At 31.5% G+C, this 17630-nt stretch overlaps 1 protein-coding gene across 1 annotated transcript in view; it reads left to right on the forward strand.

The window, feature by feature from the left end:
• The window catches only part of LOC134681083 (uncharacterized), a 59969-nt gene that overhangs the window by 29194 nt on the left and 13145 nt on the right, over positions 1-17630 (forward strand). Inside the window, exon 4 of the mRNA XM_063540501.1 lies at positions 12197-12414. Coding sequence (XP_063396571.1) covers positions 12197-12414 — 218 coding nt within the window. The remainder of the gene's footprint in view (positions 1-12196; positions 12415-17630) is intronic.

The raw sequence follows: 17630 nt of genomic DNA on the forward strand, positions 1-17630 counted from the left end.
TTATAATATTCCTACAAGTAGTTTGTATGTATTTAACATACTGGAAAAGATATTTTGAAAATTTTACTTAGCCATGGTATTTTGACCCCCCTGCGGTATATTGAACCCCCTTCCATAGACCTTAATATTCAAAAATTCTAGCTACTCTAACTCCTTTACTTAGTAATAATACTTCAATAAGTAGTTTGTATGCATTTAACATCCTGGAAAAAATGTTTTGAAAAAAAATAATTTCCATGGTATATTGACCCCCCCTGCGGTATATTGAACCCCCTACTATAGACCTTCAATTTCAAAAATTCTAGCTATTCAAACTCCTTAACATAGTTATAATATTCCTACAAGTAGTTTGTATGTATTTAACATACTGGAAAAGATATTTTGAAAATTTTACTTAGCCATGGTATTTTGACCCCCCTGCGGTATATTGAACCCCCTACCATAGACTTTAAATTTTAAAAATTCTTGCAATTCTAACTCCTTAACATAGTTATAATACTTCAATAAGTAGTTTGTATGTATTTAAAATGCTAGAAAAAATGTTTTGAAAAAAAATAATTTCCATGGTATTTTGACCCCCCTGTGGTATATTGAACCCCCTACTATAGACCTTAAATTTCAAAAAAGTCTAGCTATTCAAACTCCTTAACATAGTTATAATATTCCTACAAGTAGTTTGTATGTATTTAACATACTGGAAAAGATATTTTGAAAATTTTACTTAGCCATGGTATTTTGACCCCCCTGCGGTATATTGAACCCCCTACCATAGACACCTAAATTTTAAAAATTCTTGCAATTCTAACTCCTTAACATAGTTATAATACTTCAATAAGTAGTTTTTATGTATTTAAAATGCTAGAAAAAATGTTTTGAAAAAAAATAATTTCCATGGTATTTTGACCCCTTGTGGTATATTGAACCCCCTACTATAGACCTTGAATTTCAAAAATTCAAGCTATTCTAACTCCTTAACATAGTAATAACACTCCAAATTGTAATTTGTATGTATTCAACATGCTGGAAAAGATATTTTGAAAATTTTAATTAGCCATGGTAATTTGACCCCCCTGCGGTATATTGAACCCCCTACTATAGACCTTGAATTTCAAAAATCCAAGCTATTCTAACTCCTTCACATAGTTATAATACTCCAATAAGTAGTTTATATGTATTTGGCATACTGGAAAAGATATTTTGCAAAATTTTATATAGCCATGGTATTTTGACCCCCCTGCGGTATATTGAACCCCCTACTCATAACCTCTAATAAAAAAAATAATAAAAAAAATAATAGCCAATAAATTGTAAATTAGATTATCTGCAATACTATTTCTTAAAAACAGGGGGGTTCAATATACCGCAGGGGGGTTCAAAATACCATATGTGAAAAATGACCCCGGGGTCAAAATACCATGCGGTATAATGACCCCGGGGTCATTTTACCGCATGGTATTTTGACCCCGGGTTCAATTTTTAGGGGGTTCAAAATACCATATGACACCGGGGTCAAAATACCATGCGGTAAAATGACCCCGGGGTCATTATACCGCATGGTATTTTGACCCCGGGGTCATTATACTGCATGGTATTTTGACCCCGGGGTCATTTTTCACATATGGTATTTTGAACCCCCCTGCGGTATATTGAACCCCCTGTTTTTGAGAAATAGTATTACAGATAATCTAATTTACAATTTATTGGCTATTATTTTTTTTTAATTAGAGGTCAATATACCGCAGGGGGGTCAAAATACCATGGCTATACAAAATTTAGCAAAATATCCTTTCCAGTATGCTAAATACATATAAACTACTTATTGGAGTGTTATTACTATGTTGAGGAGTTAGAATAGCTTGGATTTTTGAAATTCAAGGTCTATAGTAGGGGGTTCAATATACCACAGGGGGGTCAAATTACCATGGCTAAGTAAAATTTTCAAAATATCTTTTCCAGCATGTTGAATACATACAAATTACAATTTGGAGTATAATTACTATGTTAAGGAGTAAGAATAGCTTGAATTTTTGAAATTCAAGGTCTATGGTAGGGGGTTCAATATACCCCAGGGGGGTCAAAATACCATGGCTAAAAAAAATTTTCAAAATATCTTTTCCAGTATGTTAAATACATACAAACTACTTGTAGGAGTATTATAACTATGTTAAGGAGTTTGAATAGCTAGATTTTTTGAAATTTAAGGTCTTCAGTAGGGGGTTCAATATACCGCAGGGGGGTCAAAATACCATGGCTAAGTAAAATTTTCAAAATATCTTTTCCAGTATGTTAAATGCAAACAAACTACTTATTGAAATATTATTACTATGTTAAGGAGTTAGAATAGCTAGAATTTTTGAAATTTAAGGTCTAAAGTAGGGGGTTCAATATACCGCAGGGGGGTCAATATACCATTGAAATTTTTTTTTTTCAAAATATTTTTTCCAGGATGTTAAATGCATACAAACTACTTATTGAAGTATTATTACTTAGTTAAGGAGTTAGAATAGCTAGATTTTTTGAAATTTAAGGTCTTTAGTAGGGGGTTCAATATACCGCAGGGGGGTCAATATACCATGGAAATTATTTTTTCTCAAAACATTTTTCCAGGATGTTAAATGCATACAAACTACTTATTGAAGTATTATAACTATGTTAAGGAGTTAAAATAGCTAGAAGTTTTGAAATTTAAGGTCTATAGTAAGGGGTTCAATATACCGCAGGGGGGTCAATATACCATGGAAATTAATTTTTTTCAAAACATTTTTTCCAGGATGTTAAATGCATACAAACTACTTATTGAAGTATTATTAATATGTTAAGGAGTTAGAATAGCTAGAATTTTTGAAATTTAAGGTCTATAGTAGGGGGTTCAATATACCGCAGGGGGGTCAATATACCATGGAAATTATTTTTTTCAAAACATTTTTTCCAGGATGTTAAATGCATACAAACTACTTATTGAAGTATTATTACTAAGTTCAGGAGTTAGAATAGCTAGAATTTTTTAATATTAAGGTCTATGGTAGGGGGTTCAATATACCGCAGGGGGGTCAAAATACCATGGAATTTTTTATTTCTTACATCTTTTCCAGCATTTTAAATACATACAAACTACTTATTGGAGTATTATAACTACGTTCAGGAGTAAGAATTGCAAGAATTTTTGAAATTGAAGGTCTATGGTAGGGGGTTCAATATACCGCAGGGGGGTCAAAATACCATGGCTAAGTAAAATATTCAAAATATCTTTTCCAGTATGTTAAATGCATACAAACTACTTATTGAAATATTATTACTATGTTAAGGAGTTAGAATAGCTAGAATTTTTGAAATTTAAGGTCTAAAGTAGGGGGTTCAATATACCGCAGGGGGGTCAATATACCATGGAAATTATTTTTTGTCAAAATATTTTTTCCAGGATGTTAAATGCATACAAACTACTTACTGTGCCTCTGTTCGTCCATCTGCGTCCGTGCGTCTGTGCGTCCGTGCGTCTGTGCGTCCGTTCGCTTCAGGTTAAAGTTTTTGGTCAAAGTAGTTTTTAAAGAAGTTGAAGTCCAATCAACTTGAAACTTAGTACACATGTTCCCCATGATATGATCTTTCTAATTTTAATGCCAAATTATAGTTTTGATCCCAATTTTATGGTCCACTGAACATAGAAAATGACAGTGTGAAGTTCAGGTTAAAGTTTTTGGTCAAGGTAGTTTTTGATGAAGTTAAAGTCCAATCAACTTGAAACTTAGTGCACATGTTTCCTATGATATGATCTTTCTAATTTTAATTCAAAATAAAAGTTTTGACCCCAATTTCACGGTCTACTGAACATAGAAAATGATAGTGCCAGTGGGGCATCCATGTACTATGGACACATTGTTGTTGATATGTGAGTTACAATGGTTACAGATCAAGGTTAAGTTTCATTCTGCTCCGCTAATTTTTGCCAAAATTAAGGGTTTACAACTTTAACAATTGTTGAAATCACAGTTTTACGGACATTTTCTATACTCTTCCAGATTTTAAGCTGATTTTTGAGACTACCATCATGTTTGTGTCCACAATTGTGTTATTGAAATTGCAAATTTTTTCAACATATTGAGACGGGCCATTCCTGTCGCTTTGACCATGTTGACACATCTAGTTTTAAAAGTTGTTAACATAATAGTCTGTTTTTAATAGTCCCATACCAAGGAAGTCATACATGTCATAGGGGACTTTAGGTTTGGACTCCATCTGTCTGTCTGTTCATCTGTCAGCTGTACAAATCAGTTTTCCACACTTCTGTTCTTCATGCTTGAAGATGTTGATTTGGTATTTGATGTATTTTTTTTTATCATGACAAGTTACAGATCAAGTTAGAATTTTGTTATGATCTGATGATTTTGTTCAGAGTTATGGTCCTTTGACTTATATAAAATTCCTTAAAATAGTAAAAAAAACTGATTATTTTCTGGTCAAAGTATTATTACCCAATTGACAAATGATTGAATTGAGATAGAAAATTCTTATAAAACAGAAAAGAATGGAGAATGCTAGTTTGGATATTATTTTGAAAACCATTATAAACATTGAATAAGAACCCTGTTGTCGGCCTTGTTGTCAGCAGAGGTGTCTTCCTAATCAGTGTCGTCAAAAGACAGATGGTTTCCAGATAATAACTTAAGTATAATAAGTGAATAGAAATCAATATAGAAGGAGTAGGTCTGGTAAGGGCTGATTTTGGCCTCAAATTTCAGGTTCATCTAAAGGAAGTTTTTGGACACTTTTAAAACACTTACATGACTTAAGTGCATGTTAAGTGTCTATTTCAATTGACTTCAATTAGTTTATGTGAAAGATTTTATCTGATTTAGTCATGAAAAACGCTCTGATTCAAGCTTAGATATGAAAAATCTATCAAGTATACCAAAAAACGTCACTTTTCAGATGGTTTTTGTCAAAAAAGAAAGTGTTCATCCTCAACCTTTATATATGTTTTGTATTATCCTCAAATACACCTTACATTTCAATATTTTTCATTTTAGATGGAAACCATCTAAAAATTAACCAAAATGCTAACATTTTGAAGATTTCAGTAATTTACCTTTGATAACTATTAGCATGACTTAATGATGCTAGAACGCAATATTTGTGCATTGTATTGTCAAAAACAGCTCATATTTATGTAGTAGAAGCATTTTACTTTCCAAAATATGTAGCTTAAGGATGTACACCTCTGAGGAGCCAAAAATTTCTAGAATTAAACTTTTTTTCTTAACCTGATTTTTAGGTTTATAAGACTGTAATAAAACAATTGGTGAAGAAAAAATCATATGGTGGTGTGCTTCTTTTTTTGCTACGGCCCTTTGAAAATGCCCAATTTTGATGATTTTCTCACTTTTCATCGATTTTTACCTATTTTTGGGCTATTATTGTGAAAAAAATCACAGTTCCACAATTAAACTTTTTTTCATACTTTCCATAAAGATGAAGTGGACCAATCTGAATAAATTTAACTTACAAAAACTAAATGTAGGTGTTAATATAAGAAAGTTTTATCATATTTTGATGCTTTTTTGTGTAAAATTTACCATACTGCCAATTTTGTATTTTTATGATTTTTCTCATTTTAAAGAACAAAATGCATATTAATTCAACTTTTTTGTTATAAATGATTGAACAAATACATATCTAAGAAATTTGAAAAGACCAAAATGAGATGGGATGTATATTATTCTTGTAAAATCATTTTTTGTATCCCTCACCCATTTTCTCAAAATTTTGACTAAAAATACTGACTTGAATGGTCGTAAAATTTGAAAACTGGATTATTCAAAAACCATTTATGGTAAATACACAATTTTTTTACCAGAGTTATGTTTGATTATAATATTTTTAAAATTCATTGATATTTTCCACTTCTAACATATGTTTTGCAAATAATTTAAGAACGAGATTTCAACGAGACTGAACGAGACTGAAAAGTCAGAAGAATACATCCTTAAACATTACATTTTCACAATTTTCTAAACCTGCTATATTTTGCGGCCAAAAAGGGGTCTTACTGAACTACTCCTTTAAATTCACTGTTTATAACCATTAAAGGAAGGAACGGATTGATTTTGGGGGTAATGGTCCCAAAGATTTAGGAATGAGGGGCCAAAAAGGGGTCCAAATTAGCATTTTTGTAATTTTCAATCAATATTTTGTGTTTAAGTCTATAAATCTCTCTAAAATTATACCACAAATTTCTATACTACAAAGGGATGGTTATAAATGTGGGGTTATGGCTCCAGTCATTTAGCAAATAGGGGTCAAAAAAGGGGAGAAAACAAGTTTTTTTCTAGTTATGGTGGTTCAGTATCTTCATCCATCTTGGATTTTGAATAAGCAGATATCTTTGGTCTATATATTTGATGAATTTACCTATTTCGATATGTAGCAAGAAAACAAGTTAGGTGACCCCATTTTTTCTTTTGCCTATCTGAAAGCATGTTATAAGAGCAATATTCTCACATTTTAACGTTTTGGTTTTATCACACAAAATTTGATTTTCCATGCATAATCTACCGTATTCGGCCGTGTATAGTACGCATTTATGTATAGTCCGCACCCCCTTTACATCCCCTTAAAATCGAGAAAAAAAGTTTTGTAAAAAAAAAAAAAAAAAAAAAAAAAAATTATTGTAAAAGTCTAGTTCACTGTAAAAATTCATTGAAAGAGAGCTATTCTCCATGTATTTAAAAAAAAATAATTATGTTTTATTTATTTCATAAAAAAATGAAATGGTAGAACTTTTCATCAGGTAGTTAATATTTAATAATTTTATATAAGTAGTTATTAATCAAGAGATTCATTTTAAAATCAACATTTGTCTAAGTATGTCCAAGCTGATATATAATATAACAGAAATAATTTGAATATTATGGAACAAAAGAAAAAAGAGATCAAACATTTATCTTAATTATTTAGCAGTAATCAAAATTTTAAAACTATTTAATCTTATATAATCTTTTCATTGATCATGTTGTTTTATTGCCTGGGATTATAATATTTAACACCTGTCAAAGCTTGACATCATTATTTAATTGCTACACACCCATACTTAATCCTTAATTACCTCTCTTGATTACCTATGCAGGATGTCACACCTTTACTTTTAATAATCAATTTTGAAAAGAAAAGTTAAAAAAGAATAAAAGTATAAGAATTAAATGAAGTAAATACAATAAACGTCTCCAATATACATTGATGATGCAGAAAAAACGAAATTTAAAAAAAAAAAAAAAAAAAAAAAAAAAAAAATTTTAATAAATTTCGAAAACCGTCTATAGTTGTGTATAGTCCGCACCCCTTGTACAAACTACATATTTAAGGAAAAAAAGTGCGGACTATACATGCCCAAATACGGTATACAAAATCTGACAATTTTGCGCAACCGTAGCGTGAAAAAAAGTCCATTGACCCATACTTTTTTAAACAGTTTTTAAAAAAGCATGATAAAAGCTTCATTTTGACAAGTTATCAAAAAATTCTGTCAGTTTTGATTAACACGCCCCAGCCACCTTAATGGACAATTTAGATTAATTATTTAAAAGCAGTATAAGGGAGGTAATCCAATTAAAAATTTAAAGAATACTGTAATATATATGTTTGAATACCTCCTTTACACTACTTAAAAAAACTACTTAAAAATTATGTATCAAGAAATGATGATTGTCTCAAGATGTGTAGCTGTAAATTTATTTTAAGAAGTAACTATCAACATGATTTATAATTAATATTAATTTTTACTGTGTCACTTTATATTTTAACGTTTTACGATGTATTTAAATGAGAAGTTCTTGTTGCCAACTCCATCAGAAATTTGAATTGAGATCATTGTTGGAATAAGGGAAAGGGGGAGGTGAAAAAAATTGGGGGGGGGGTACATTTTTCTCATTTCAGATTTCAGAAATTTAGTAGAATTTTTCTTCAAATAATTTTTTTGAGGGGATTAAAATTCAACAGCATAGTGTATTATTGGTCAAAAGCAAAAACAAATTAAGTTCATTAGACATGTTAGACCACATTCATTTTGTGTCAGAAACCTTTGCTGTGTCAACTATTCAATCATAATCCAAATTCAGAGCTGTAACAAGCTTGAATGTTGATTCATACTTGCCCCAACTGTTAGTTTTCGACCTCTGCACCCTTGGGAACATTTTTTTACATCTTTGCCTATATCACACATGTATTATCTTGAAGTGTAACTTATAATGACAGACAGAGAGAAGCTTGAAGTTGAAAAATTGATCAATAAGTTGGCAATTTGCATAATTGAAATTGTGAGTTATTGCCCTTTCATGACAATTTTTACCAATTTTAAGCTTACTTGGCCCAAAGGTCTAACTGAGCTTTTCTTATCACTTTGCATCCCTCTTCAATCTTTGTTGTTTCTTATCAATACTAGCTGACATCCTTCACAAAAAAAAAATCACCTTTAAAACCTTTTTGCCAAATTTAAGCATATTCATGATATTTCGTCACAATCATCATGATCATCAATAGGTTATAACTGGTAACAAAAAATGTCCAATGATAAGCCTGCCAATCAAGATAGCCAACTTGACTAAAATATTAATATAGGAGTAAAATGCAGGTTTCTTCATATATATATTGAAAACCTTTATAAATACTAATAGAGAAAATCTGTCTTGGGCTCAAATGTTCAAAAGGTTGAGCTACATGTAGCTACCAATAGTCAATATAGATCAAAACTGGCAAACGATTATTTCTAGGAATTATTGCCCTAAAATGACAAATTTAACCTTTCTAAATTTTTTTGCCTGTAATCATGGTAATCATGAAAACTATAATTGATAGGCAATAACTTTAAATTGTAAACATGTTGAGCAAAAGTTCTGCAAACAAGTCAACATAATTGAAATCATTTAAGGCTCCTTATTAAAGTTATTGCCCTTTAATTACTTATTTAACTATTTTTTGTGTTTGCCTCATATCTTAAAAATGATGTTAAATAGATGAAACTGAATAAGCAAAAATGATCAGCAAGACAAGATCTACAAATAAGACTAATGGAGGAAATCATCTAACAACTCTTTTGTTGAGTTATTCAGTCTTTTAATGATGATTTTAACAATTTTTTTGCTTTGTATGATAAAAATCAAAATATACAAAGATATAAAACACTGTACAACAGACACTTTAAACCACAAAAATGATCAGCAAGGTCTGATAATCAGTCAAAATTTGTTGATATGAGCAAAACCCATACAGCATATATAGTTAGCCAAAAAAATACATACACTCACTGAATGGGGCAGTGTTAAACATGTTTGCTGGCACAAAACCCTACCCCTAACCTAAGACAGTGGCATATCAGTTTAACATGTCATATATCCACTAGAAATTGTGATATGTTAATACAAAGCTAGTCCAACTTTGTAGAAACAGACTAATATTTTAAGACTATAAAAATAAGCAGTGGATAGAAAGTTATGGCACAAAATAATACTGTAATGATCATTTAGATACAAAATTAGGAAGCATTTAGCATGTTTATAAGGTTCATGACTTGATCAGAAAAATGTTTTTCCTATACATTAAAACATCTAACATGTAAAAGGAAGATAAGAGTTTTGTCTCTACTGCAATGAAAGTCTATGAAAGTCTATGGTATTACTATCCAGTGGCAGAGCCGTACACTATTTATATAAAGCTTTATATTTCAGAAGTTAAAAGACCAGCGGAAATCTTCATACCTTGTATGCAGATACCTTCGTTATGTTACGAAGTTTCCCTTTTTTTTATGCCCCTTGTCCAGAACCTCATTTTTACAGTTCTGTTCAGTTCTGTTACAGTTTTTTTGTCATGTGAATTTCTCACTTATTATGAGTAATAGGATAACTATATTTGGTATATGAGTTTTTTATGCAACGTCTACATGTCTGTCAGACAGGGTTAACCTGACCTCGACCGTAATTCATGAATCACTGATCCAGGTTAAAGTTAGGTGATTTAAGGATACAACAAGCAGCAAGTCAACTATATGTGGTGTATGGAATGATTGTTAGAGGTACATGTCACTCTGGCAGGTTTCATCTGACCTTGACCTCATTTTCATGGTTCATTGCAACATGTTGCAATTGGTTAACATTAAGTGTTTGTGTTTGGGTAGGTTTTCTAAAAAAAAGATTGTTTTCTATACAACCGCAAAATTTTTTAATTTTTCGTCGTGTATTGGTATCACGTTGGCGTCATCTTCTGCGTCGTCGTCTTCGTCCAAATACTTTTGGTTCTCGCCCTATAACTTTAGTATAACTGAATAGAAATCAATGAAATTTAAACACAAGGTTTATGACCATAAAAGGAAGGTTGGGATTGATTTTTGGAGTTTTGATCCCAACAGTTTGGGAATAAGGGGCCCAAAGGGACCAAAACTAAACTTTTGTTTGATTTCATCAAAAATTGAATAATTGGGGTTCTTTGATATGCCGAATCTAACTGTGTATGTAGATTCTTAATTTTTGGTCCTGTTTTCAAATTGGTCTACATTAAGTTCCAAAGGGTCCAAAATTAAACTTAGTTTGATTTTAACAAAAATTGAATCCTTGGGGTTCTTTGATATGCTGAATCTAAAAATGTACTTAGATTTTTGATTATTGACCCAGTTTTCAAAATGGTCCAAATCGGGGTCCAAAATTAAACTTTGTTTGATTTCATCAAAAATTGAATAATTGGGGTTCTTTTATATGCCAAATCTAACTGTGTATGTAGATTCTTTATTTTTGGTCCCGTCTTCAAATTGGTCTAGATTAAGGTCCAAAGGGTCCAAAATTAAACTAAGTTTGATTTTAACAAAAAATGAATTCTTGGTCTTCTTTGATATGCTGAATCTAAACATGTACTTTGTTTTTTATTATGGGCCCAGTTTTCAAGTTGGCCCAAAATAGGATTCAAAATTATTATATTAAGTATTGTGCAATAGCAAGAAATTTTCAATTGCACAGTATTCAGCAATAGCAAGAAATCTTCATTTGTACAGTATTGTACAATAACAAGAAATTTGCAATTGCCCAGTATTGTTCAATAGCAAGAAATCTTCAATTGCACAGTATTGTGCAATAGCAAGTATTTTCAATTGCACAGTATTGCGCAATAGCAAGAATTATATCTAATTGCACAATATTGTGCAATAGCAAGAAATTTTCAATTAAAGTTATCTTTCTTTGTCCAGAATAGTAGTTGAATCAACTTAAATCACTGTTTTATACAATATACAATGTACTTTCACTTTTACTAATAAATTGAAACAATCTTTACCATTCAGTGATAACAAGCACTTTTTTTTACATTTCAATATTTTATGATGTATCTAAATGAGCAGTTATTGTTGCAAACTCCATTAGAAATTTGAATTGAGATCAGTTTTGGAATAAAGGAAAGGGGGATGTGAAAAAAAAATTGGGGGGGGGGGGTTCAATTTTTCTCATTTCAGATTTCATAAATAAAAAGAAAATTTCTTCAAACATTTTTTTGAAAGGATTAATATTCAACAGCATAGTGAATTGCTCAAAGGCAAAAAAAAAAAGTTAAGTTCATTAGACCACATTCATTCTTTGTCAGAAACCTATGCTGTGTCAACTATTTAATCACAATCCAAATTTAGAGCTGAATCCAGCTTGAATGTTGTGTCCATACTTGCCCCAACCGTTCAGGGTTCAACCTATGCGGTCATATAGAGCTGCACCCTGTGGAGCATCTGGTTTCTATTTGTTTTGGTCATAAGCAATGGGTCAACAATATTTGGTGTATGGAATAATTATAGGGTGCAGTGGCAGATCCAGAGGGGGGGTTCCGGGGGTGCGCACCCCCTTTATTTTGGCCGATCAATGCATTTGAATCGGGACATATGTTTTGCACCCCCCCTTTGCCCTGGGCTAGTCCCCCCCCCTTTCGAAATATCCTGCATCCGCCACTGAGGGTGTACATGTCTATGTAACAGTTTTTTTATCTGACCTTGACCTTATTACTTGTCATTAATCTTAAAGAATGTTATTAGTTTATATGATACTTGTAGTTAAACCTTTATCTTTAAGACTTTCAGCATAAGATCAATCGTCAGTAAAACAGGTGAGACATTTCAGTATGTGCACACTCATTTATGGAATTTTTACAAAATTTTTTTATTAATGACCTTTTTCTATATTTACAGGTACCCCATCATCTGAAAAGTACGACATTACACTTATGATAAATTTGATCAGAAATCTGACGGACATACAGATCAGCAGTAAACTTCCCTTACCTTCACAAGTCAGTGTTGGTGATGATCTATCCAGGATACAGTATTACAGAAATAAAATTGCTCACATGGACAGTTTTATGATTGAGGATGATGATTTCAATATTTACTGGGAGGATATAGCACAGGTATGTATTCAAAGAGTAGTAAACTGGAATTTGAAAAGTGTTTGTTATATCAAGATATTTGTACCATTATCATCATAATCATAATTTATATTATACCCCACAAAACAAAGTTGGGGAGGGTATAATGTTTTGAATTGTCTATCTGTCTGTCTGTCCTGTTCTTTTCATCGCAACTTTCTGAAACCAAACAACATAATTGCATGAAACTTTGTAGATAATAAGGACATACTACATCGCATGCAGAAATGCATAAAAACAGGAAATTACAATTCCATTTTTTTTTTAGTTATGCCAGATTACCTTAATTTTCAGGCAAAATATACTACTGCAACATTTTGTCATCACAACTTGTCTGAAACCACTCAACAGAGTTCAATGAAACTTTGTATCTTATAAGGACATATGTTAATGTGCATATAGACAGGAAATTTAATTTGTTTTCTATGAGTTATGCCTCTTAACTCAGAAATTTCTTGTCATTGCAACTCCTCTGAAACACAACAGAATTTCAAGAAACTTTGTAGATAATAAGGAAATACCATATGGATATGCATATAGTAGGGACTCTGTGGGATTTTTATAGGAGTATTTCATAGTTAATATCAATGTATTATTTGAATGTACCATATGGCAGAAGAAATTTAACGTACATGGTTTCAGAAAATCATTTGACCTTTGACCCATAGCACGTGTCGGAGTTTGATGACAATACAATTTTTTTCTGCCAAAATTTCTTCATCCTTAATGCCAACTGTATATACATGTACAAAAAGTGTAAATATGTTGATAACTTAGATACATTGTCTTTAAAAGTATGTTTTCTGTTTACTTAAGCTTATGTTGTCGTTATCAGCTTTTTCAAAAGATTAAAAAAGGAAATAAACAGAGATAATAGTATTGAGATTGTAAAACTGGAAAAAATAAATTTGACTAAAACTGAACATATTTAGCAGGACATTTTTGTATTTTATTACTTAAAGTTTGTTTATGATTGTAACTGATTTGGTGGAAATGACAAAACAAATAAGCATTTTAAACTGGAGAACATAAAGGAGAAAAGGGGGAGGGAAAAAAAAAAAGGTGATGGGGTCGGACCACTTTTTTTAACTTCCGATTTCGGAAACGAAGTATATCATCATAGGGATTTTTGGATTTAATGTAATTTAAATCTGGAATTATGTGTATTTACGTCCAGTAAATCTGGGTTTTCATTCATCGGGTATTAGTATTGTAATAAAAGTAACCCTCCCAAAGCTTCTGACTTTAATCCCAAAAAAATGTGTTTGATTTTGGCGTTACACAATCTTGTTTCAAAGCACTCCACAAAGTTATAATCAGAATAATGTCATTTACTGTTCGCCCTGCATGCAGGGGCGGATCCAGTCATTTTAAAAAGATGGGTTCCCAAACTAGGACAAGGGAGGGGGTGAGGATTCCAACTACATGTCTCCATTCAAATGCATTGATCGTCCAAAAAAGGAGGGGGGTTCCAACCCCCAGAACCCTCTGCTTGGATCCGTCGCTGCGGTGATCAACGATAACACAGAGCTAAATAGACTTTATATAAAAAAAAAATTTGGCACTCATACCACATCATCCTATATCTATTGAAATTGTATCCTGGCTACAGACTAGTTCAACAAAAGTTGCAGAGTTATGAAGAGTAATAACGTGTACAATGCAATATCAAATAACCGACGAACATTTTTTACCTTCTTTTTTTTTTTAGCTCAAACTGGACAACTTATTTAAGATACAGGGAATCTGCACAAAAGACACTCAGACTGTTTGCTTTGAACAGTGCACATTCATTAATCAATGTATTTTCCAAAAATATAAAAACATGTAATTTCATCAGGATTTTGAGATGAGATATTGTCAAATAAGGCCCTGGAAAAGTAAACTCGAAATTAAGGAATTGGACCCCTCTGAACCCCAACCAATCATAATGGAGCAGGTCTTATAGCCGTGCAAAAGGAAAGAATTCAATATAAATGCAATTTTAAATGGTTTTATATAAGTCATATTTTAGGGCCTTTTAAAGAAGAGGGGCGAAAAATACCAAAGGAACAGTCAAAGTAATAAATCGAAAATAAACCGACAACGCCATGGCTGAACATGAAAAAGATAAACAGACAAACAATCGTACACATGACACAACATAAAGAACTAAAGAATAAGCAACAAGAACACCATCAAAAACTGGGGGTCTCAGGTGCGCCGGAATAGTAAGTATATCCTGCTTCACATGTGGCACCCATCGTGTTGATCATGCTATAACAAATCCAGCGAATAGTACAATTCTGTAGGCCACATTCTTCAAAGGGATTGAAGCGTACTGTTCAGTGTCAGCCTACTTCGGCTCCGTGTTAAAGACAGTACTTAGATCTATAATGGTTTTTCTTTTTTGCAAATTGTGACTTGGATGGAAGGTTGTCTCATTGGCACTCATACAACATCTTCTTATATCTATAGATCGTGAATGCCATGTTAGCCAAGAAAAGATTAAATCTTAATAAAAGATCAAGAAGAAAATGCTTTATTTTGGGGTTTTTTTCGTTGGCTTTATAACAAGTACAAAGACAAGACAAACTAATTTTTCAAAATGTTCTAAATTTAGTCTGAATAAAAAAAAATCCTTCATCAAACACCTAGTTCCATCTTATTGCTCAGCAGTTGTTTCACAGTCTGAAAGTATAAAATAGTAGAAATAAAAACCATTTGTTCTATACCTATATAAACTCTTTTTCATTTTATAATATTAAAAAAAAAAGGAGATTCTTCTTTGTAAAGAATATGAGATCGGTTGATGAATGCCCAGTGGCAAGTATTTCATTATAGTCAGGAGGATCAAAGATATAGATTGGTTAACTAATGCCCAGTCACAAATATTTCATTATATTCAGGATGATCAAAGATATAGATTGGTTAATTAATCCCAGTGGCAAATATTTCAGTATATTCAGGAGGATCAAATATATAGATTGGTTAATTAATGCCCAGTTGCAAATATTTCATTATGTTCAGGAGGATCAAAGATATAGATTGGTTGATTAATGTCAAGTGGCAAATATTTCATTATATTCAGGAGGATACAAACAAATATATAAAATACTGTTTAGATCTGATGAATACAAAATTTAAAAACAATTTCCAGTATAGTTTTCTGTAGTTGCAAACTGATATGATGTAACAATGTCAATATAACCATGTATTTAATTAACCTACTTTCATAAAAAATGTTTAAATACTAAAAATATTTCCGACATTTAAAAATCCTTTTTACATGTACCTTGTAGAATTATGATTGTTTTGCTTATATGCCTGGCTTTAACCATGTGTGGTTGAGTACATGCTGATGTTATGTTGTCAATTGGCCTGAGGTTTGCTTGTTAGAGAACAACAACATGACTGTCATGAGTCATTGCAAGTTTTTTTTTGAATTCAGAAAGCAAATCAGTTTCAATCTAATGCATTATAATTAAATTAAGTCTCCATCCCCACTGGTCGTTACTGCGTATTTATACACCCAACACAGTCAGAAGACACCTCACTTTCTATTGTGGGTTTTAATACTAATGGAACGATTGAAGTCAAGGTAATTGAAAGGAGAAATAAAGTTTGTGTCATGCATATTTTTAATTTACATATGTGCAATTTCTTTGATTTGATCCTTTACAAATATTCTTTAAATTAAATGTATTTACGGGAAAGGTTGGTGCTTTTAATTAATAAGTTTGTAATTTTGGTGGTCACTGTTGTACTTCAAATATAAATCTATGCAACAGAGGTATCAAATGATTACCAGCAATTGGCATTGTAAATTTGGTCACATTTATTTATCAATAATTTATCATACTCAAATATATTGAGACATATTATATATTTTTTCAATAAATTATCGATCAAATTGCAGCAAATGGATTTAAGATCCCGCTAACATATTTCCCACCGCCACATTCTGTATGTATGTGCCTGTCCCAAGTCAGGAGCCTGTTATTCAGTAGTTGTCGTTTGTCTATGACATACATGTTTGAATTTGTTCATTATGTACACATATTAGGTCGTTATTTTTCTCGTTTAATAACATTGTCTTTTCAATGCCCTTTATAGCTTTCTATGCCGCGGTACATGCTTTGCTCATTGTTGAAGGCTATACAGTGACCTACAGTTTTTAATTTCTGTGTCTCTTAACTTAGTGGGGAGAGTTGTCTCATTGACAATCATACCACATCTTCCTTTTTATAATAAATACTTTTACAATATTTGAACTACAAATCAAATAAAAAAAAATCATTCTATTAATAATTAAAGGGCCCTTCGGTACATATTAATTACAAACAAGATAATAATAATAAAAAAAAAATACTACTTAATAATTCTTATTTGACAATTTAGATCTACATAATTATATTCTTTTCTCTGATTTGCCTAGAAAATAATATAAACATTACAGCCTTCTGTCATCTAACTATATAATGCAGTTCATTGGGAATTATATTATGGCAGTTAAAAAATATATGGAACTATATCTTTTTAAAATTGTCCTGTCGACTCTGAATGAAGCTATTTTATTTATTATCCCGCATAGTGCCTCAATAGTTTTACCTGGAAAGGGAATTAACCCATATGTCTGAATTACAAACCAACAGAAATTTTACACTGTAATAATAGTTATCCTCGAGTGATTTCGAGCGAGTGATTATCAGTGTGAAGAGTATAATACTATAGTTTTCTTCGTGAAAGAAAATTGAAACACAGTATTAAATAAAAATTAATTGTTTATCACCGATATCAAGGTGTAAAATAGGAAGACACTTCTACGGAGCGCCGATTATATAATTCCAATGAGAAAATATTTCATGTGGTTTGTAACGTCGTGAACGTTCACGGCTATCTTTTTTCTCCTTTTCTTAGACGAAACATACCATCTTTACCAGGGTCGCGCCTTGCTCATGTAGAACAGATCAACACATATCCAACATGATTTTACGGAGAAAATATTATAGATTTTGGAAAAGTATGGATCCCCCCGTTATTTTTAGAAATAACACTTATTTTTGGCAAAAACATTAAAAAAATGTCGTTAATATTAATAATTTCCTACCTTCTTCTACAATTTTACTCGAGATACTTACAAAATCAGATTCCTGGTTTATTTCTGCATTTGTGGGTCAATTTTCGTTGTCTGTTTACCTTTCTATAAATAGCGGAAC

Source organism: Mytilus trossulus, chromosome 8 (assembly GCF_036588685.1).
Source record: "Mytilus trossulus isolate FHL-02 chromosome 8, PNRI_Mtr1.1.1.hap1, whole genome shotgun sequence".
NCBI classification, from domain to species: domain Eukaryota; kingdom Metazoa; phylum Mollusca; class Bivalvia; order Mytilida; family Mytilidae; genus Mytilus; species Mytilus trossulus.